Source organism: Lissotriton helveticus, chromosome 3_1, assembly GCF_964261635.1.
Source record: "Lissotriton helveticus chromosome 3_1, aLisHel1.1, whole genome shotgun sequence".
NCBI lineage: Eukaryota > Metazoa > Chordata > Amphibia > Caudata > Salamandridae > Lissotriton > Lissotriton helveticus.
In genome coordinates, this window is record NC_136061.1 from 549,023,831 (window position 1) to 549,046,215 (window position 22,385).

At 42.7% G+C, this 22,385-nt stretch overlaps 1 protein-coding gene across 1 annotated transcript in view; it reads left to right on the forward strand.

Moving 5' to 3' along the window:
• VPS8 (VPS8 subunit of CORVET complex) overlaps window positions 1-22,385 on the forward strand; it is a 2,052,516-nt gene that overhangs the window by 369,492 nt on the left and 1,660,639 nt on the right. The window contains exons 11-12 of the mRNA XM_078680452.1: window positions 12,251-12,310; window positions 18,493-18,600. Coding sequence (XP_078536578.1) covers window positions 12,251-12,310; window positions 18,493-18,600 — 168 coding nt within the window. The remainder of the gene's footprint in view (window positions 1-12,250; window positions 12,311-18,492; window positions 18,601-22,385) is intronic.

A 22,385-nucleotide genomic window follows, 5' to 3' on the forward strand; every position in this document is an offset into this window, starting at 1 on the left:
AGTTCTTTCCGAAAGAAGTCAGAACATCGAAAAGCACATTGAGGGACTTTTTGGGGGAAGAGAGATATAAGAGGATGTCGTCCGCGTATAGCGAGACTCGATCCTCGAAATCAGGAGACCACCGGATGCCCCGCATAGACGGTTCCCAACGGAGCCACTCCGCCAAAGGTTCGAGAGCAAAAAGCAAAGGGGACAGCGGACAGCCCTGTCGGGTACCCCGTCCGATCATAAAAACGCAAGACACTCTACGATTAACAACTACCTGGGCCAGGGGACTCTCATAAAGAAGTTTCACCCAGGCTATGAAGCCCGGCCCAAACCCGAATTTCGAGAGGGCCGCCCAAAGGTAGGACCATTCGATAGTGTCGAAGGCCATGGTAGCATCAAGAGAAGCCAAAATGGCCGGTTCGGTAAGCGTCTCGGCTCTCGCGAGAACCCCGTGGAGTCTGCGCAGATTCAAAGCAGTATTGCGGTGAGGGATGAAACCGGATTGATCTGGATGGATCAAGTCCCCGATCACAGTTACTAAGCGATTGGCCAATAGCTTAGCCAAAATTTTGGGTTCGGCATTGAGTAAAGAAATGGGTCTGTACGAAGTACAACGATCCCGTGGCTTGCCCTCCTTAGGAATGACACCGATACTTGCGAGCCGCTGGTCCAAAGGGAGGGAGCCAGACTCCAGGGTCTCGAGGAACATATCCCTTAAATAGGGCGCCATTTTGTCGGGTCGCAGCTTGTACAATTCAATGGGCAAACCATTGGGGCCCATCGCCTTACCCGAGCGGAGGGAACGAATAGCCACCGCGATTTCATCTACTGTAAGCGGAGCATCCATGAGGTCTCTGTCCGAGTCAAAGAGGCGAGGCAAACCAATGTCCCGCAACAGCAATCGGGAGTCCTCCTCATCTCTATCACAAACGGAGGTGTACACAGTCTCAAAATGGTCCGCGAAACACTGAACGATCCCAGCTGGATCAGTGACACTCTCACCATCAGGCCGCTCAATCACGGGGACCACACGATTCACTCTCTCCTTCTTGTCCAACCACGCCAGCAATTTACCCGCTTTATCACCCACCTCATACAATCGTCCCTGCTGCTCCCTATACATCACTTTCGCCGCATCGGTTACAAGAGCCTTGTAGTCAGCTTGTTTCAAAGCAAGGGAGTGCAACTTGGCATCAGAGACGCCCATCAGAAGATCGTCCTCCAGAGCGGCTATCTCAGACTCCAAACGCACAACCTCCACATTCGCAGCCTTCTTAGCGGCGACAATCAAGGATAAAGACTGACCACGTATAACAGTTTTAAATGCTTCCAATGAAGAAACAGCAGAAGAAACAGACCCCACATTGTCGTCAAAATAATGCTCAATTGCTTTAACAAGGTCCGAGCGGGTCTTGGGGTTGCGAAAATACCACGGGTTAATAGGGGCAACTCTACCCTCATCGCCTGCCCCTACTTCATAACGGAGCCACAAGGGGGAGTGATCGGAAATACCCCTAGGGAGCTGACCAATTTCTCTAATGGAGGAGGAGTGGACCGCTGGCATTAAGAAATAGTCCAGTCGAGAAAGGCTGCCGTGTGCCCCAGAGTGGAAAGTGTACTGCAACTGTGTAGGGTGTAGTAGCCTCCAGGCGTCTACCAGCCCGAAGGTCTCTAACAAGTCACTCAACCACCTTTGCGACCTGGGTAGATCCCTGGGAGGAAAATCAGAAGCCCCTCGGGAAGGTCCAGAAGGAGACCCGGGGGACATAGTCAGAAAGGATGGACAGTGTCTTCCCCTCCCACATGCCAGTGAGCACCGCATAGCGCCCCCTGTCATCAAGTTTAACCTCGTCAACTGCAAAAGGGAGAGAGGACCGAATGAGAATGCCAGCTCCCCTAGACCCAGAAGTAAACCCCGCGTGAGCCACCAACCGATAACCGCGCCGATTCATTGCCTGACAAGCATTGCCTATTAAGTGCGTCTCCTGTAGAAGGACAATATCGGGGGAATGACGTCTAAGGAATCGCAAAACAATACTTCGCTTAATTCTGTCCCCTAATCCATTGACATTCCAGGATAACAGTCTCAACTCGCCACCCCCCATCCCCGAAAAGTATAAAGAGCAGGACCCACATAGAACCCCACGATAAGTACAGACAAGAAAAACAATACGGTGCCTCGCGAATAAACAAAAACACACACACACACCCCCACCACCCCCCAACTTGAACGTGTTACTCCCCCCACCCTGCACCCCTGCGTAAGACTAATAAGCCACCCCAACTTGCAGTGTGCCTGTCGCCCCATTACTAAACTAAGCTACGCAAAGAACCCAGGAGGAGGAAGAGTCCCCATTCACCCCCCGCCACCCCCAAGCTGATCCAGGCCAACAGAAAACACATGTCCAAACTCAGCTGAAACAGCAGAAAAGTTCAGACACCGGGATCCACCGATGAAGTCCTCATTCCGCCGCACCCCCTTCGGCGCCTTCGGGCTGCCCAGTATGTTCATCTCTTATAGGCAGAGAATCGAGCCAGTCACTGACATTTTCAGGACGATCAAAAAAGAATACACGTTCCCTATATTCAATCCGGAGCCTGGTAGGGAACAACAAGGAGTACTTAAGACCCAAGTCTCGCAATAGCTTCTTAACTCCAAGTCTTTGTTTTTGGACAAGCGGCGAAAAGTCAGGATAGAAAGAAACGGAGGCATTTTCAAAGTTCACTGAGCCCTTGTCCCGTGAAGCCTGTAAGACAGCGTCCCGGTCCCGAAAGTGAAACAACCTGGCGATGATGGGCCTCGGAGGGGCACCCGGCTTAGCCTACCCGCCGGGGACACGATGAGCACGCTCAACCGCAAAGAACTTGCTAAGTCCGGCGGGAGAAAGATAGTTGGCAATCAAGTCCTCCACCAAGAGGTCGACCCCCACAATCTCGGGATTTTCCGGGACACCAATAAGGCGCACGTTGTTGCGACGGGCTGTCAGGAATGGCTTCTCAGTAGGGCATTCGCAGTTAGTTTTCCCCATTAACAAGTCTTCTTTGTGTGCAAAGACTCCTAGCTCCTTAACAAGCTGGAGTATGTTGGTCTCTAAATATCGTCTGAGTCAGGGCAGGCACTTCCCTGTTGCCACAGATAGCGCAGGCTGTTAGCGCTCTAGTGGCTCCCATAGAATTTTGGCACAGCTGAACGTGAAGCGCGAGGGTTAATCAAACGTCGCACTTCAACCGTTCATTTTCGAGAGGCGGATGTTTTTTCGCGCTCTCCCTTTCTCGTGATGCCAGAGTAATTTGATAACTTCATTATTCTCGGCATTTCTAGTTTCCTGCAGCCCAGTTTCAGTGTCGGGCTTCTCCCGTTAGTCTTCCGTGTCTCAGAAGACTTTGGCGGAACGTTTTAGTGTTCACGGAAGCCGGCGGCAGTTTATGTCGCAGCATGAGTCACATGCAGTGACTCTTCTCAGCCCTTCAGTGTGTTTCCAACAGCAGTGTCACTTCAGAGACTCATTCAGCATTCAGCGTGAGCCCTGCAGCAGCGACAGTTTCTTCCCAGCAGGCTCAGAATTCATGAGGCAGAAGTAGCCGAGTATTTGGTGAGACCTTTCCTTGTTTTTTGTTCATGAAATACTGAGAGTGTTCCCGGTCTCATTACCAGCATAGCGTCCAGAGACATTTCTATGGCAGGACATTGTTTATAGTTTTTTCTCAGTTAAAACTCCTTAACTCCTAATTTGAAGTTTTTGGCAAGTAATTTTTAGCTCATGAATAGAAAGAGTTTCCTGAGAAGTCATTCGCATATATGAACTTCAACAGTACAGACTTACAAGGAGTTTTGGGCAGTTACTTTGCAAACCAATAGCGCTCTCTGCAGACGTAATAAGGCGCTACATTTGGAACTGGACAGTTAGTCTAATGCCTGTGGATTATTGTTGGAGTACAGTCAACTGAGGACACTTCTTCTAGTGGCAGTTTCTACAAGTAGATAACAATATATATATATATTCTTGTGTACCATCTTTATCTGCTGACTCCAATTCTTCAAAGTATCCTCATTGGCAAGTTGTTCATTCCAGGAGAGTTCCAATTAGAGACTTACTAGAGAGAGGCAAAAGCCCACTCAAAGTAAGGTAAAAAGAGAGAGAGAGAGAGTTTGGATATTAATGTTTGACTAATATGTGCGTGAACTTAGTAATGTTTGTTAAATCTTGTAGGAAGAACATTCATCTCATCTGAACTAATCGAGGTGAAGATTCCTGTGTGGGCAGTCTCTGTTTTTCTCTTCCACTTTCCCCCGCATCACTGAGGCAAGAGAAATCTGGCGCAGTGGTGTGAGGGAGTTGGGAGCAAGCATCATCTTCGGCCTGGTATTCCAGCGGAACTCAGGAAATTTCAGGTACTGAATCTGACACGGGCCCTATTTTCGTAGTCCTCGAGTCGACGAGCCATTAGATCATGCGAGGAACGCAAGTTGCCGATCTCGGTCTGGGCCTCTGTGACGTCCGCAGTAAGACTAGAGGTCTTCAAGCCCAGCGACTCGACCCTTTCATTAGTCTTCGAAAGATCCGCTCTAATCAGCGTAATGTCCACGGCAACCGTGTCGATCTTAAAGGCTAGGGCCTCATACTGCTGGCCCATAGAGGCCTGCATGTTGGCTATGGCTCCCATGACATCCTGCAAGGATGGGTCCGAAGACGCTGGAAAGAGGTTCTTAGGGTTATCCGAAGCACGGCCAGCAGCGCCAGGTGACCCCTTGACCTGCGAGTAGTGATCCATAATGTTGGTCTGATTTTGTCCACCACGGAGAGGTGCCTTGGTCTTGCGCTTCTCAGGAGGCTGTCCGGAGGCCATCTTGGAAGAGGGACCCCGAAGGATTCCTCGCGACCTGGTAAAAATGGCCGGCGCGGAGTGTCCAGACAGCCAACAAGACTAGATCCGATGATTGTAGGCACTAAAGAGCCGAGTTGTAGACAGTCAGGCGGGCCAGTACCAGACAACAAGGAGACAACAGGCAGCCGAAGGTGGAGAAAGGCTGCACTTCTGCCAATCAGGGCCGGGAGTAGAAAACGAAACCGAAAGTCAGGAGGGGCCGACCAGAGGGGACCCCTGCAGCCGTTGTTGATCAACTACTCCACGGCCTGCCCAGCAATCGAGCCCCCGGTCCGCCTTGGCGTGGGCCTCAAAAAGAAAAGACGATGGAAAAGTGGACCCCAGCGTCCAAATTCGATTTTTCAAAGGGTACGAAGATCAGCAAGGATGTGCGAACAAAAGCCCGTCCTCAAAATCAGGATAGTGCCAGGATATTCGTGAGGGGCGGCGCGGGTCCGGGGAGCTCTGTGCTCACGCGACCATCTTGAATGCCTGCGTAGCTCCTCCTCTTCCGTTTGCGATTTCTTAATTGCGAAAATTAAGGAATCGCAATTAAGAAATCGCAAAAGGCTATGCATTAAGAAATCGCAATTTTTTTGCGATTTCTTAAAATTCCTTAATTGCGATTCATAATTTGCGAATCGCAATTAAGGAATCCCTTCCCATTCATTCCTATGGGCCTAGAGGCCCAGTGGAATGAATGGGAAGTCAGTTTCAATTTGCGATTAGCAATTTGCGAAAATTGAAAAATATAACTTTAAGTACATTTTTCACACACACATGCCCCAAGGGCATGTGTGTGTGTAAAATGAAACTTTCAAAAATGCACTTTTGTGCATTTTTGAAAGTTTTCGCAAATTACCATGAAGGTCAACTTCATGGTAATTTACCTCTCCCTATTTTGGAGTTTGCAAATTTAAAATGTTCATGCATTGCATTTAAGAAATCTTAAATTGCGATTTCTTAAATGCAATCGCAATTTTAGAAATCGCAACATGATTGCGATTTCTAAATTTGCGAAAAACATGATGCATCCCAATTTTGTCAATTGCATTCGCAAACCGCCGAAAATTGCGATTCGCACCGTTTGCGAATGCAATTGACAATGATGCATGTGCCCATTGGTGCTCATTTTGTTGATCTTCGGAAGGGTAAAAAAGATTGCGTGACAACCCCCAACTGGAGTCTCGAACTCGTCATTATGCTGCGGTAGGCTGTCCAGATTTTTAAAGCCAAAAACCAGGACATTTCACAAAAATTGAAGTTGGACTACAATTTCGCGTCACAGAGGGGCGCAGAATTACTTGGAAGACAGCACTCACCAACTGAGCAAACACAAACTCCTAGGCACTAAGGGACATAGATTAAATACAGCTTTTACACAGACTATAAAAGACTGGTACCTATTCCTGCGCTGAAACTCATATATCTAGTTCAGTGGGGCCTCTCCAAAAACCTGGGACAAGTGCTTGATTTACTGAAATCTGCCTGGACACGTAACCAAAAACATGACTGTTCTTGCAAATATGAGACGTCTGGTCACCCTACACTGAGGCCATTTAAATTATTGGTTCTTGGCTGTAGGGCCTGTAGAGTTTAGTGTCTTCTTATTGAAGGAGCAAGAAGAGCATTGTTCCCGTCACCGAGGATGGCTTAGTTGATAACTGAAAAGGAAGCCTCCATTGACTCAGAGGCTTTTAGAGCATTTGGGGGCACTGTCTGGACTACAGGCCATGAAGGAATTATTAAGCGTGGGCATATTACCCGAAAATGGTGACCTTCCGTCTTGGTAATTGGAAAGCGTCCCATTAGACTTTGGCTGCGGCACTGGGGTATCTGCTTTTTAAACAGTTTTCTAGATGCTGTCCTGTCCCATCATCCAGGAGAATGGCCTGTGAACCCCTCCATGGGGAATCCGCAGCAGAATGGGGCCTAGTTTCTGGAGGCGCTTTTGACAACCTGATTATTCTGTGGTTCAACGGAATCCCGATCGACGCCGAACTTGTGTAGACACCCGATCGACACTGGAGCCCTGAATTCCTGCAAGTAAACGTTTTTGGACCCCCAATGAAGTCAGTTAGTCTTCTCTGATCTGATACATTTTTTAGGGAAAGGGGGTATGCGGATACAGATCATCTTTATAATCTGAGATGAACTACTGGGGGTTAAGTCGCTGGGATCCTTATAATCTGTCTTCATTTACTGGGGGATCTATTGTATTGTGAATTTTGGCCCTGTGGTTGCTTGTAGGTGCTTCCTTCCCCACACTGTCACCCCTCCTTGTCAGGGTTGTTACCCCATCCATGTTGTACTGTGTTCCCTATCTGTGGTTGCTGCTGCCCGTGCTTGCCCAATTACTTGATCCCTGCTGTGGTTGTGTGGCAAACTGCAGACCTCACTGTGACTAAGTGTATGATACGTACTGATTACCGTGTGCTTGGTCATGACGAGGGACTCTAACCATACTCTGCCACAGGTGGTTCTGTGACAGCTGGCCCATATTCTCCAACCTCTGCTGGTTTTGCTGCTCATGGTATGCCTTCGTCCGGCATGCCTCTACCAGATGAGCCCGCCTACGCAAAGAGAAGCACTCTCTAAGGTCTGATTCCAGTCAGCCTGCCTGGGGTCTACCACCATATCCAGTTTGTGATCCTGGACTACCTGTTTGGCACCCTATAAAGTGTTGCGGTAGAGTCCCCATTGTGACTGGTGCCATCTGCATGGTTGCTGCCATTGCTGCTCCCTCGAGGGCAGACTTTTTTCAACTTATGCAACACTCATTTTGCTGTGTCTTTTTGGATCTGCTCCTCCTTCTCTCTATCCTTTTCTCGATTTTTCTTATGGTAGGGGAGTATATGAGGTTGTACTTCCTGTCAAGGTTTGGTATCTAAACCAACTACACTATCCAGCCCCCTCTTTGTCTCGGTGGGTGACCCTTTCTTCAAAATATTATAGCAACATGTTACTTGTGGGCCCGTGCTGTTCCACAGCTTTCCGATTTCCTGTCCTCATCTTTCCCTTATTTTATTTATAAAATTGTTTATGCTTTCCTCTGGCATCATAATCTCTGCCATAAGCCTTCCTACATCTAGACGGTCAGCAAACATTTCTCTCAGGGTGGCCCATATCCAGTTCCTGTGTGTATTAAGAGAAGCCAATCATGCTTTTTATTGGTTAGCGTGATTGCTGGAATATGAGCTTAGGTGAATCCCGTGTTGGTCTGCTCCCCAATTAGGCTGCTTAGAAGGCTAAAAATGTCACCTATCGCTAGGTTGATACTTTCGGTGTTTTTTATTGAAGCATGTTATCCATTTCCCTGCCCAATCCAACAATAATGGTAACTTTGTTCTGACCCCTCTTTGATCCTCTGTGCCCATGGCACGTGTGTAAACCTGCTGCGCCCTTCTGCAATAACTGGTTAATTCCCATTCTAGGTGACACTACGGATTTCTCCTCAACATAGGGCTCCCATCTTGCAAGGCATTGCTGTATGTAGAGGAAATTCCAACTGGGGTTTACTCCATCATGCCTGATGCAATCCTCCACTACTGCCAAGTCCTCTGGCTCAAACGATCCTTCCCTCGTCCAAGGCTTGTCATATTTGTCCCTTTTCTCAGTCCAAACTGCTAATAGATCACACAATGGGTAAGCACAAGTCTTGCCTTCCATTTTTGCTATTATCTCCCCATTGGTTAGATTTTCTTTCTTGTGCACCCATGCAGAGCAGTGGGTATCCTCGTCGCTGCTTCCCTCTTGGGCCTGCATAGGTGCCATTTTGTTTTTCCTGTGTCGCGGGTGAGTAAGTACCAGGCTGCCTTGTTCCTTTATTTCTTGGTCAGCCCCCATCTTTGTCGACCGAAAGGTGTGGCGGTGAGCCCTGCTAGTAGCCTTTCATCTATCTCCGATTCTTCATTGCACTGCCCCTTGTACCTGGCCCTGCTTCCCTCTTGTAAAGAGTGTTCTGTCCTGTAGTCTTGCTCTAACTCCTGGTTGCGTGCCCTTTCTCTTTCGAACATCAGCTCACGCCTCCTCTTCCCTTCGCCGTCTGGTCTGCCTCTTTTGCTCCGAGCTACATGCTGCTTTCGTTAGCCTGGTCATCGGTTCCCAGGGGACTGGAGCTCCCTTCATCTCCAGAGCTCACTGAGTCGCTATTGCGAACCGCCACAAACTTTCCTGGTACTCGTCTAGGATCGCCTGAAACAGTGAGAGTGTGTGTTTTACCTACCTTTGAGGTGTTACATGTTGATCATGGTGGACTGGGATTCAAGCTTTTGGGGACCTTCGCTAGGGACTTGGGCTGCACTTGATGAATCTGGGCTTGCTTGCTTTTAGTTTTCACAGGCTTAGACCTAACTTTCCTTTTCGTTGGGTGGCTCATTGGCTTCTACTATTGTTGGATTTGATTATCCTAATGCCAGGGAAGCTTGTATGAGTACCTCTATCCCTGCTTATGGTGGGGGAGGTGCCAAAGCCTTGCTTTCTATCGGCATCGTGGGGTTATCAGTTGTATCTGGCCCATAATTTTTAACAATGACTTTCTTTTGACCTGCATTTTTAGTCCCTATATGTTTTAGTATATTCAATTATATTTGTGTCAAATGTTTCCTCTTCAGGACAGGGAAATGTGTTTGCCTTTGTGTGTAAATGACACTCTTGGCAAAAGGTTTTAATTATCTTCATCTGTTTGGGGAACCTAGTTTCTATAATGGGGAATCCATGACAATTTTTGTAATTTGGATAAATACAACTCAAATGACATTTTGTTGTTTGGCTTTGCTAATCATAGTGGCATTTGTACGTGATGCACTCTTACAAATAAGGTACTAGGAGCTCAGTGCTAACAATATTTGCATCAAGCAGTTTGACTGAACATTTCCATAAAAACAAGATAAAATGCATAGAAGTATTAAAACTTAGGGTGAATATGGGGTGTGTTAGAATAGCATCTGCACAACCTCAGTTTTTCACACAATACAGTGTGCCATTAACAATCAATGTAACATCACATAATACTACAGTTCAGTATTAGTGGACAGAAAAAATTACTTTGTAAAAAAAATTAGCGCGTTCTCAGCACGTTATTCCTCTCTCAAGAGAAGACTAGCATGGAACGCGTTCCTAATTGAGCAGGATAGTCTGCCAATATCCGTTCCTAGACAAAGGTGGCAATTATGGAAACTATATTGTAGTAACTCTGGAATTGCCGGCCCCTATTGGCCAGACTTAAATTTCGCCCATTTTCCTGGGTCAAATTTTTTTCCCCATGTCCGAATTCCACCCAGTTATGCCCAGTGTCCAAGTTAGGTGTACCTCCCACACTCCTTCCAGATACTAACAGTATTAAGAAACCTCTTAGCACTGGTACGTCGTTGAACTAAAAAACTATGAGAGTGAGACTCCACCCTATCACGATAGTTATATCACAATTATCAATGTCCTGGGAGTTCTCAAGGGTATCTTTACATTAGCTAGCGTACACTGCTATCGAACAAAAGTGACTTCCACGGGAATGTCTCCAAGGCTGCCTTACGACTGATTAAGTTAGGACATATAAAAAAGGTAATATGCCAGACCCTGTCAGTGGCACAAGTGCTTGGGTTATCTTTTAACGCATCTCCCCACTTTATTATACGCCAAATGCTTTGTACTATGTTTTAGGTGTGGATGTTGTCTCTTACCCTCTGTGATGGCTGCTTCAGGACAGGCCTCTTCCTCGGAGATTCAGCAGAACTTCCAATCATTTGCTGTGTCTGCCCACTTTTATTGTTGTGCAATCATGAATCCGTCTAGGCGGGGTCTCCTTTCTTCTGCTGCAGGTGGGTACGAGGTCCCGATCTCTTCTGGCTAGCTTTCCAAAATATTACTTGATTTCAAAATCCTTTAAAAAACAGAGGACAAGAGGCGTTTGGCAAAACAGTAATAGTTTGTTTAATTAAACATTACACACGGGGGAACAGTTACAGGCACAAGATCTGAGGACTGTCTCAATTTGCAATCCATATGTGTCCTTCTTTTATGCAAAACATGGTGAGTTATAAAAGTTTCCCGCGTACCGTTTATGGTGAGGTCTGTTGGCTGCTACCTTTGATAGTCCTAAATTATTTATCTAATGGTTACCACAGGTATATCTCAACCTCACATGGTCTCAACGTGGTCAGTGGATAACGTGTCCAGATGTCCGGCATGGGGCGCGCATGATCACTGCAAATGTTAGTTTCTGTTTGGCTATATGTTCTTAACACATGTGTAATCTTACTTTTTATGGCGTTTTTAGGAGTGTGTGTACCCCCTCCAGCCATGTGTGCTTTATTGGGGCAATCTTCCTTGATCATTGTAATGTTGCTGTACCTATCGTGGGATTGACCAAGAGTTTCCTGCCCAAGTGTTTGCCTGCTAGCTACGCATCCTCCCACCTGTGACCTATCAATCAGAATTCCCGGGCATAGGTCTTAGGGCCTGGTTGACTACAAATTTTGCGACTTGAGGTTGATGTGGAGTTCACAACAGGTGATTCTGTTAATAAGGGCATGATTTCATTTTTCTCGATTAATGCATTGATTTCCATAATAGCAGCTCCAGTTCAGAGCAAAATCTATTGATTCTTTGAGGGCCCCTTAATACATTTTGGGGGGAAAATGCTGAAAGGTGGCAAAGCCAAAACTTGGAATGCTGTACGTAAAGACTGGAATACAATAAGGCAAGCTTAAAAAATACTTTAAAAGATTTTGCCCATGTCTTGCGGGGTCATGTTACCCCTTAGACTGGCTTTTGATTCTGTATATTTAATTTTTACTTTTTGCTCATATTTTGGTAAACTGGTTATGTTGTATGTTTTCATTTTATATATATTTTGCACTTGAAGCTAGGTTTTCTTGCCATTTGTGTGCTTGTTCTAAATAACAATCACTAAACTAACCTTCTTTAACTGAATGAAACTTGTTTTAGTTAAATTAAACTAACCTAAACGTGCACTGTATTGACTGCAATGCTATAATTTGTTGCTATAAAGAAAGACAAATTAAAAATAAATACTGTGTTATAGAACAATCTGGGCAATGCGGACTGCTGCTTCTTGCAACAGCTAAGTTTATGGTGGACTGTTTTGGCAAATAAGATCACGATTTCTATTTGGCACTCCAACATAGGCACTTCTAGTTTGCAGACATACTATTAGATAGCAATGCTGTGAAAAATAATTTCTGACTTCTGAACCATCCCAGCTGATGTCTAATTTTTATTAAGTTGTTTCTGGACTCAAGGGTGAAGTAAACTCTGGGAATATCAATTGAAGAATTACTTACCAAATTCTGAAGTTATTTCATTTAAAAAAAATAAAAATCTAGCACATTGATTTGAAAAAAGTTGCAACATATGTGATTTTCTATATTTACTACAGATTCTTGTCATTGGATTGAAACCATCCCTGAAAGTTTGGATGACGTTTCCATACGGACGCGTAAGTAACTAACTATGAGTACTTCAATCAGTTGTTCCACTTATTTTGATCGCTAGAGAAACTCCTGAGACACTTCACCACCTGCATGCTTGGCCTTTAAAAAAACCAATCTCTGAAATGAAACAACAAAAACAATGTCATATCATTTGAAAAAGAAAATAGAATACCTCTATTTAATTAAAGTAAATAAAGAATAAGAATACTGTATAATGATGCTTATATAGCTAATTAAATGTAACAACATAAGTATATATTTTTTAAAGGCTTTGGTTTAATACTTCACAGAATGATTTATTTTTGATAGAGACTTGTCACCTCAAATTTCTAACCTTTTGACTATTCCCACATGCGCCCCACATGATCCTGAAAATCTTTAACAGTATTCTTGTGCTCCAGCAGGTGACACCGATGGTTCCACCTAAACGTCTATCCAAGGTGCATACGACGTGTGCAGGCCTATATAGATGCCACTCATGCATTCTGACTAAACAGTTCCTTTCTTTCCGTGACAAAAGACACGGATCTGGAACTACCCCTTGTCTCTTTTGAGACCTTTATTTTGGCTTTCAAAACATTTTCCCTGTGCAAGTGACTATGTCACTTACAAAATATACAGGGTTCAAGCCAGGTGGAGAATGCTGCATACAGATGTCTTTTACTGACCCACATTTGGTTTACCGGTTTTCTGACCATGACTCTGACTCTAAGGCCTGCAGTAACTGTGCCTTGATGCACCCAAAGGATGTCCAGGATCGAGAAGCGAGCCTCTTCACTGTGAAAGACTGCAAGACTTCACAACACAACAGGTAGAGGTTTAAGGCCCAGTCACTTTCCCATGCGCGAGGCCGGTCCTACAACAGATCATTCTTGCAATCTAAATCTTCAGTTAAGTCCAGCAAAAAAATCAAGAAGTCCAAATGGGACTCTGCCCCATCCTGCCAATTCTCGATCTCCTGAAAAGGCGCAAGGGTTTCATTGTACCTTGAGGTCTGCTCCCGAAGCCTTTCCACTTTGGAGTCGATTCCAACCTTCGTTATGCGACAGCTGGAATTCCTGGGGCCCTAGCCTATCCCTCAACACATTGAGGACTTCCACGAAGCCGTGCTGCAGCTCTTTGGCACGTTACCTTGCCTGCAAGCCCAGAGGAGCAGTGCGGCCTACCTACTGGGATTTTCCGATTTGTTCGTCCTTGGCCTCTTGATTTGTTTCAAACATCGGTACCGGATTCCTTTCTGGCACCGATGCCAGCGCTATTGACTCTGAACAACAATGACCAACCCATAGTGCTGTCTGATGCTATGACAGTACAACCCCCACCCAGGCTGCAAATGGGTTTGACTCACCAGAGCCATTTAGCCAACCTTCTTAGTCTAATACGGTGCCTTTGCCCTCTGGCAGAGCTCAGGTCCTATATGAATTACTTGGCACCCGCTCAATAGAACGTGCCGCGCAAGCACAAAATTGATGCCGTGCAGGCGCGGCGTCCTGGCTGTGACGGAACCACACGCGGAGTGGTTCCGTCATCAGCAAGCAAGGAGTTAAAAGGATTGAGGAGGGGGACATGCAGCCCCTCTCCCCTTAAAATATGTTTTGGGCCCCAGGGGATAGGGGCACTTAACAACATGGGTGACCTCAGGCTGCCATTTTTTTATCCTGCGGGATTGTGGCAAAAATTACCAGTTTTTTTTTTTTTTTTACTTCAGGATAAGAGAATAAATCCCAGAGTCCTGTAATGGCCGCCTGCGAAAGTTTTCTTATCTTTCTTGCAGCCAACCAAAGTGCTCGCTTCTGTGGGGGGAAAAAAGCTTCCTCGACCAATCGGAGCGGTTTAATTTTTTTTTAAATTGTTTTCAAGGAACTCTCGCAACAGTCCCTTAAACCAAAGTGTCCAGATATACAATGTTATTTTACCCTTAATTTCTTAAAAACCGCTGAACAAATTGACACCAAATCACGAAAAACACAATCTGCAGACCATTTTTCTCAGCTCCTTTTTGACAGGTCACCTCAAAACTTTCCATGCACCACCTAGACACAAAAATAAGTTTCGTGGAGTTTCGTCAAATGGTGCCAAAGATATTAGCAACACAAAAAACAAATTTCCTGTGGAACAGCTGACCGAAGTATAACTATCCAGTTGTGACCTCTATTGCGCAATATATATAGAGAGCTAGATCGATGATAATATATATATGTGTGTGTGTGTATATATATATATGTGTGTGTATGTGTGTGTGTGTATGTATATATATATAAAGAAAAAAAACGTATTCTGTTGAGGACAAACATTATGCTTTGCTCTTTTCTTTCATTTGAATTTTATAATACATTGTTTCAGCTGCATAAAATGTAAATAAGCACTCCTCACCATAACTTTTCAGATTTAATGCTACTCTGTGCCCAAATCCCACTATAAGTTCCCTCCCCTTTTAGAATCACTACCTACCCCTGCAGGATGTGGTACATATTGATTGTCAATTGTGACAGCTTCCCTCCTGTAGAACTTTGGACACACCCAGACCCAAAAACCTCCTGTTTTTGCCCTCTGCATATTTTGAGCCGGAATATCTTGGGGTTTGCCTCTAAGTTTGAGAACAGTGACTGGTTATCCTTTGTTTAATCATTTGACATTATTGGACTTTATGAATTATGGGAGTTATCGTAGTACAGCATGATGGCTTTAGTTGTTCTGTATCTTTTTTTCCTTCAAGATCTGATCCCACAAAATGGGGTTTATCCATTTGGGTTAGGATAGCAATAAAGGCGAGATACACCCCTATCAACATCTCTAGCAATGTGGTTCAAGCAATTGCTATCAAATGCTGGAATAATCTTACTTTTTGCTAATTTAATTTTTAGAATGACGTTTCTTACGCTTATATTTGTAATTTTATAAGTTTGTTTGAAATTGTTGATAGAGTTTCTGATCGATCAAAGGGTTCCCTGGTTGATTGTAATGTTGTGGTTTATGAGAATTTTAATGCTGTGCTAAATATAATTAGTTATGACATAGACCCTTTCATTGATTGCGTGCCAGCACCCTTTTTCTCTAGGACCAATTACAGGAAAATTGAACTCTCAAAGTTGGTCATGGAGAGGGATCTGGTTATTATCCACAAACGTTATTCAAACCCTAACCCTTCTATGCCCATTTTCTTGGCAGAGTCTGTACGAGCATTATTGATTATATATTTTTGTTTAGACCTCTTGCTAATCTTGTTTTATAATGCAACGTAGTAAAGCTGATGATTGATGACCACATTTTGCTCACCCTTGAATGTGCATATTCCAGCGCTCAGTTTGTGGAATGGTGTGGCGATTTAACACCTCTATGCACCAATAATCATGCACAATGGTTTGTTTGAAAACTTCCCAGCCCGCCATATTTTTTAACTACTCTTATTCGGGGCAATTTGGGGTAATTCTGTGACTGCCTTTGCGAGGAGAAGGTTAACATTGTAGTATTCGAGACCTTTATGTATATTTGTGCACAAGTACGAACTTTGCCTTTACAACATATCTATCACCCGAATAACCTTACCTCCAGGTAGTGTGACACTGCTTGCTCCCAAACCAACCATTCTCCAAGGTTAGCATTAGGACTCAACCGCAGAGACTCAAAGATAGCAAAGAGGTGTAGGGCTCTCTATTACAGAACCCTGTAGTTGAGAAAGCAGATTAGGGCCTCCAGCCTCACTGCTTTAATGGCAGCTAGTAATATTAAAGAAGCCAAATGCTTTTGGTCCACAGTTAACTCCATTAGGAACGACAAATTTAGCAAGTCTCCCCTCAGTTCGCACATTTCTGCTGATCTTCGGGTATCCCATTTTTCCAATGTTTACTGCTCGCACAGCAGCTTCGATTTCAATGAAGTCCTGCCTATTGGGGATGCTTCTGTTGGATACCTTACATTTGACCTAGAAAAAGTTTTGAATGGTCTTAAGAAAAGTCCTACAACTAAAGCTCCTCCCCCAATGGTGTCCTTGACCTATGCAAGTCAAATTGTGAGTTTTCTGCTCATGTTGTTACTGTTTTTACATTTGCCTAACAGTGACTTCTCTACATCTTTCCTGGGCCTCTTCCTTAATCGTACCAATTTTCAGAAAAGGTAACTGCACTGATCTTCCCTGTTACCGGCCAATATCACTCATTGATGCCTCCTCCAAAATCCTGGGGAGAGTGATCTATAATTGTATCAGACCTTAGGCTACAGACAACATCATCTTTGGCTTTTCTCAGTACTACATTAGAGAGGGCTTGTGTATGATGGAGCAGTGTGTGAACTTACATCTTATCGTTGGTAAGTATGTGATCTCCAGGGACTGCCCACTGTGCCATGGCTTTATGGACCTGTCTAGCACATCCAACTTCATGAACAGGTCCAAGCTATGGTCCACACCTCTTGGCATAGGCCTGGTTGTTACTTTGGCCAATTCTTTATTCATTTTCCATCTGAACTTGCTATAGTGAGATAAGAGCAAAACGGGTAGTGCACCGAGCCCTTTGGTCTCCTCAGAGGGGTATGCCAGGTGTGCTTCCTCGCACCCATTTTATATATTCTCTATATTAATTTGAATGACCTTTTGTTAGAGAGAGGGCAGGATGTACCACTGATCATTAAGAAGTCAGCGCCTGCTTTTCTCTGTGCGGACAATGCTGTTCTTCTACCCCGTACACTCAAGCTTAATATCATCGTTTTCATCCCATGTGATGGCGTGTGTTGCCAAGAGCACTATTATGAGACCTATATATGTTAAGTCCAACGCGTTGTCCGCAGTATCCAGCTTTTCAAACCTGGGTCTTTGTTTTGACAAAAAGGGCTCATGGTCTACCATAATAGCCTCTCGCTGTCTTAAATGTATGCAGTCATTGGGTGCTCTTTTTAACTTGGCTCACAAAATTAGGGGTAAACTCACTGCACAATTTCTCAGAATGTATTGCATGCATTGTCACAGGCATCTTGGGTATATATTCCTGTCTCAAGCCTGCTAATTAAAGTGAACCGCTTTAGCCCTAAATTGTTGTTGCACCCCCCCTGCTGCCCACACTTTGCATACCATGAGAAATTGGATCTCATATACATCGAGGTGTTTATGTTTGGCGGTTTGGAACAACTAAAACACATTTTTCAACCAGCAGGTGATCGTGGACTGCCTCAATTGCGGCCAGGGGGATGAATAACCCATGTCTGTCCTACATTAAAGTGTGCTTTGTCTTTGGGCAGATGTTCTCTAATCCTGCTGGCTCAACCAAGTCTGATAAGGGCTGATTGAAACGTGCCTTTCTTGAGGACAGGCGGTTGAAAAGGAATGTAGCTGAACTTGAGAAGTCCACCAACAGGCACTGTATTGCACTGCACACCTGCACTGGTATTGAGCCGGACCTGCAGTTTCCAGTTAATCATTGGGAAAGGGCCCTGCTGTTAAGGTTTAGATTAGGCACTGTCAACAGCCTGTTATGCCTCCCCCTGGGGTAGTATGAGTGGGGTTGTTCTTTAGTGTATTTGTGAGACGCTGCACTTCTGAAATCTTTACTTAGTTTTATCTTTTTTGTCATTTTTATTCTTTGTATAATCAATATTCTTTATTACATGTATTTAAAACCCACAAATTCAGACTGTGGAGACCGGTGCTTATCTTTCTGTCGACATTGCATGACCCAGCAATATGGGCCACTGTCAGATCTTTTTTTTAAATATGCTACCCTTTGCCAAACCAATATGCACTTTTAATGGTAAATGTTTTTTTTTAACTGTGCATTTTTATTATTAATTATGTTTAATTGAATAAGGTATTGCTTGTTTGCTGTTGCAAATAAACACTGATACGTAGTGTATACATTTAATCTGTTGCATTTCGCTGTAACCTTTGATACTGAGGGCCTGATTCGCAAAGATAAACTTAGACTTTTGGGTATGTTTACGATGGTTTGCTACTCACAAAGGGATTTCCGAGTAGTATCTTTTCGAGTGTAGACTCTGCACATAAAAAGATAGGTCTTTTTATATGTGGAGATGTGCAAGTTTAACTTTGTGACTCATGCCCTGAATAATGGACTTATAATAAAATTAAGAGTAAATTTATTTATTTATTTATTTATTTTTAATATTTATAAAGCGCTGCTTATACCCTTGTAATGCGATATTAAAGTATTCTTTGTTTTATGTTTGTTTATTTACTCAGATGGATCCCTCTAGTGTTCCACTATTGGCCTGGCATTTTATTGCTGTGCAAAATGTAGTTAATCCAATGTTGGCATTCTGTAGAGGCGATGCTGTTCATTTCCTTCTGGTGAGTCTTCTCTCATTTCATAATGCATCCTTTCAGATTAGCCAAACTACTTGTTTTTTAATGTGATCGTTCAGTTTATCAGTCATATATGATTTGTTACTTTTGCGCTAACTTGTATCTGTCTTTCTCATTTCATTGTGGTAAATTTGCCTCTGTCTGATGGGACTGAAAAATGCTTCTACATTGAAGAAGCCAGCAGCTTCCTTATCTCGATAGCCATGTACTGGCAATAGCTTCACAGGCTAATTTGATTTTTTCCGGCCAATACTGAGACCAGACAACTTGCAAGGCTTTCGCAACTGATATTTTTGGAAAGTTTACTTTTCAGAATATAACTTCTTATCACTTCATTCAACATCTTAGGCCTCTTTGAGTACTTCCCACTGTGTTGTTTACAACTGTCTTGATTTGCCAGTACTGTTTGTCAAGAGCCCTCTCTGTGGGAGGAAGAAGACAGCACATGAGAATTTAGAAATGGTCAGCTTACCCTTAACAATCTGTAAAAACTAATTTTGTCCAAAAGTGAAAGAAATTGCCCGGAAGAATCAAGAATTCAGTAGTACTTTCATGAAAGATTCTTAAGCCTTGGCTTGGTCTACCCCAATGGCCTGTGAATCTAATTTCATCAGAGCTGCGTATTCGGCAGTGAATGACCGAATGAGTTTAAGCTTTCAGTCAGCCCCAGGTGCAATAACTGATTTCCTGACCACAACAATAGTTTGATTTTCTAATAAAAGAGTGGTGTTCATTAAGCTAAATTCCTTCTTTCTTTCTTAGGACAATCACACATTTCAAACAGTCAAACTTTAGGCTGAGACCAACATGGTTTTATCTGTAAGGGTAGTGATCACCCTAACCAGTCCTTCCCGGGAATCTTGAATGGTAGAACATGAAGAAAATCTGCCCAAGCTATCTAGTACAGTGGTTGGGTAATAGATTTTATGGAGATGGGGTGGGGACACAGTAGTTATAGGCTCAGTGTTAAGGAGTTCACAAATACAAAAATGCATCTTTGTGCAATTTTGTTTTTATCAACGGCAGTTTTAAATTCTGACCATGTCCACAGACATTCCTTTGTACTATTGTTTTGTAACTCAACAAATACACACTAGCTTGGGTACTGTACCACATAAATGTTGTCTGGTGGTCCATAAATTTAGTTGTGTGTGTATGTTGATGTTTTCATTACAGAGGACTGGAGCAGCATGATTTTCTGATGCATTACAACACAATAATGCTTATAAAGCGCATAGCTAGCAAAAATAGACTTAAAGGCGTTAACAGCAAGCAATAAAAGTCAGCCGACATAAATCCTTGCTGACGAACAAGCCTGGTCTTAAGCTGCTTTGAAAACTGGACTTTCGTGGAAATCTATGCAGGAAGCGAAGTAGATTGTTCCAGGCCTTGGTAGTCAGATAAGCAAAAAAACAATCATCTATACATTTTGGACGGAAGCCAGGAGTTGTCAATGAAAAGGTCTCTTTTGGTCTGAGGGGGCGAGCAGGGATATAGTGATTGAGCCTCCTACAAAGATATTTTGGCTCCACCCGGTGAGAGGAGAGAAAAGCTAGTCCCAGGGCTTTAATAACTATCCTCATCTCAATAAGGACCCAGTGTAATTCCTTAAGATGACCTGCTAGTGAGTGGTGTTTTGTGAATCCCAAAATCAACCTAGCAGCAGAGTTTTTAACTACTTTCAAATGTTTAATCAAATAGACCTGAAAACCTAAAAATAAGGCATTTGCATAATCCAATCTAGAGGTAAAAAGCACATGAACAATAGTTGTCCGTGCTTCAACTGGAACAAAATCTAATGCTTTTCTCAGTGCATGAAGCAAATCAAAACACTTTTCAGCCAGGTGAAAGGCAAGCCTGTCATCCAATTTCACCCTGAGGTTATTTTTACCACAATGCTAGTTTAGGGGGTGGGCCACATTCTGCTTGCCACCAGTCATTGTCCCATTCAGTGGTCTTGTGACCAAAGAGTGTGATCTCTGTTTTCGAAGAATTACAATGCAAACTATTTAGGTTCATCCGTTGCACAACCTTAGGTGAACAGCTCTTACAAGTCTTTTTTCCTATTTCTTGACTATCTCCTAGTGAGAAAATAAGTTTTGTATCATCAACATAGATAATAGCCTGAATACCAAAGGCTTCGATGATGTAGGTCAAAGGTAACATGTAGACCTTGAATAAAGTGGGACTCAAGGATGAGCCCTGTAGGTCTCCAGTTCTAGGGGTTTTGGCAGGGGAGACAAAAGGCTCTAGTCTAACAGCTTGTAATCTGCCAGATTGTATCCATTGCAGTACTGTACCCCGACTTCAATGCTGGCTAGTCTTTTCACAAGAATTTAATGTGAGATAGTGTGAATTGCCGCCAGCAAGTCCAAAATATTTAATGTTGCATTCTGACCATGGTCCAAAGAGCTCTTGATGGATTCTGCGACCTCGACCAAGGGTGACTCAGTGTTGTGTATCTGGCGAAAGCCATATTGAGACAGATGTAACAGTTCATGGTGTTCCAGGAAATTTGAAGGTGAAAATTCGGTATTTGGACAAAATATTGAGGTTTAAATATCGTAAGACAGAAATACCAGAATAAAATATTGTGATACAAAAATATTGTAATGCAGAACAATTGTCAAGAATATCATTTTTTCAGGTAAGTAATATCATTATTATGGAAATCATTGTTGTTAGTATCCTTTTCAATAATATAGTTGTATATAATATCATTTGTTAATTATTTTAATATATTTAGGTATATATATTAATTTTGTGTTATAATTGTTTAATTATCATTTTTCTTTAAATATGGTTGATATTGTAAGGGATTTAGAATTGTTATTTAATTGCTAATAGTAATTTGTAATGTTGTAGAGGGTTGTTGGATTTGAAGGGGTATAGAGTGGGAAGTTAATTAAATTATTAATTAATTAATACGTTTGTGTGTGATATTAATTAGATATATTCTGTAATAAGGATTTAATTTACTTATAATTTAGAAGGTGGTTGCTAAGTTTGTGGGGTTATGGGTGGGAATTAAATTTGTGTAATTTATTATTAATTATTTAATTGATTATTAATTATATACATTGTTTTGAAATCATATATTTTAGTAATCTTTTTTTGGTGTGGATTTGTAGGGGTATAGAGTGGGAAGTTTAAGTAATTAACAAGTATTCATTTTTTAATTATTGGAATCATTATTATTATTTACATTACATAATACTGATTCATTTCAGTTATATTTTAGTTGCGAGTTTCTAGGTTTGTAGTGGTATAGGATGGGCAGTTAAGTAATAGTGTATAATTAAATATGTAAGTGATTAATAATTATGTAAATTTTGAAATAATGTTATATCTTGATTTCATTTTAGGTTTGGGCTGCTTGGTTTGTAGGGTTATTGCATGGGAATTTAATTAAGTAATTATTAATTAACTATTAATGATTTGTTAATTTGTTATGTAATTGATTACTAATTATGTAAATTGGGTTATACATATTTATGTATATTTTAGGTGAGGCTTGCTAGCTTTGAGGGGCATTGGGTGGCAAGTTAATTAAGTAATAATTAACCATTCTTTTTTTAATACAAATTAATTATTACACTTTATGAATTATGTAAATTAGTTAATTGTTTTTTATTTGTTTAATAGATACATATTTTTAAATTAAGTGACAATTTTTATTTTAAACATTTTGTATTTTTTCTAAATTAATATGGTTCTTCAAATATATAATGTGTTTGAAGTGAAGTAGTTTACCTACTGTTGCTTACACT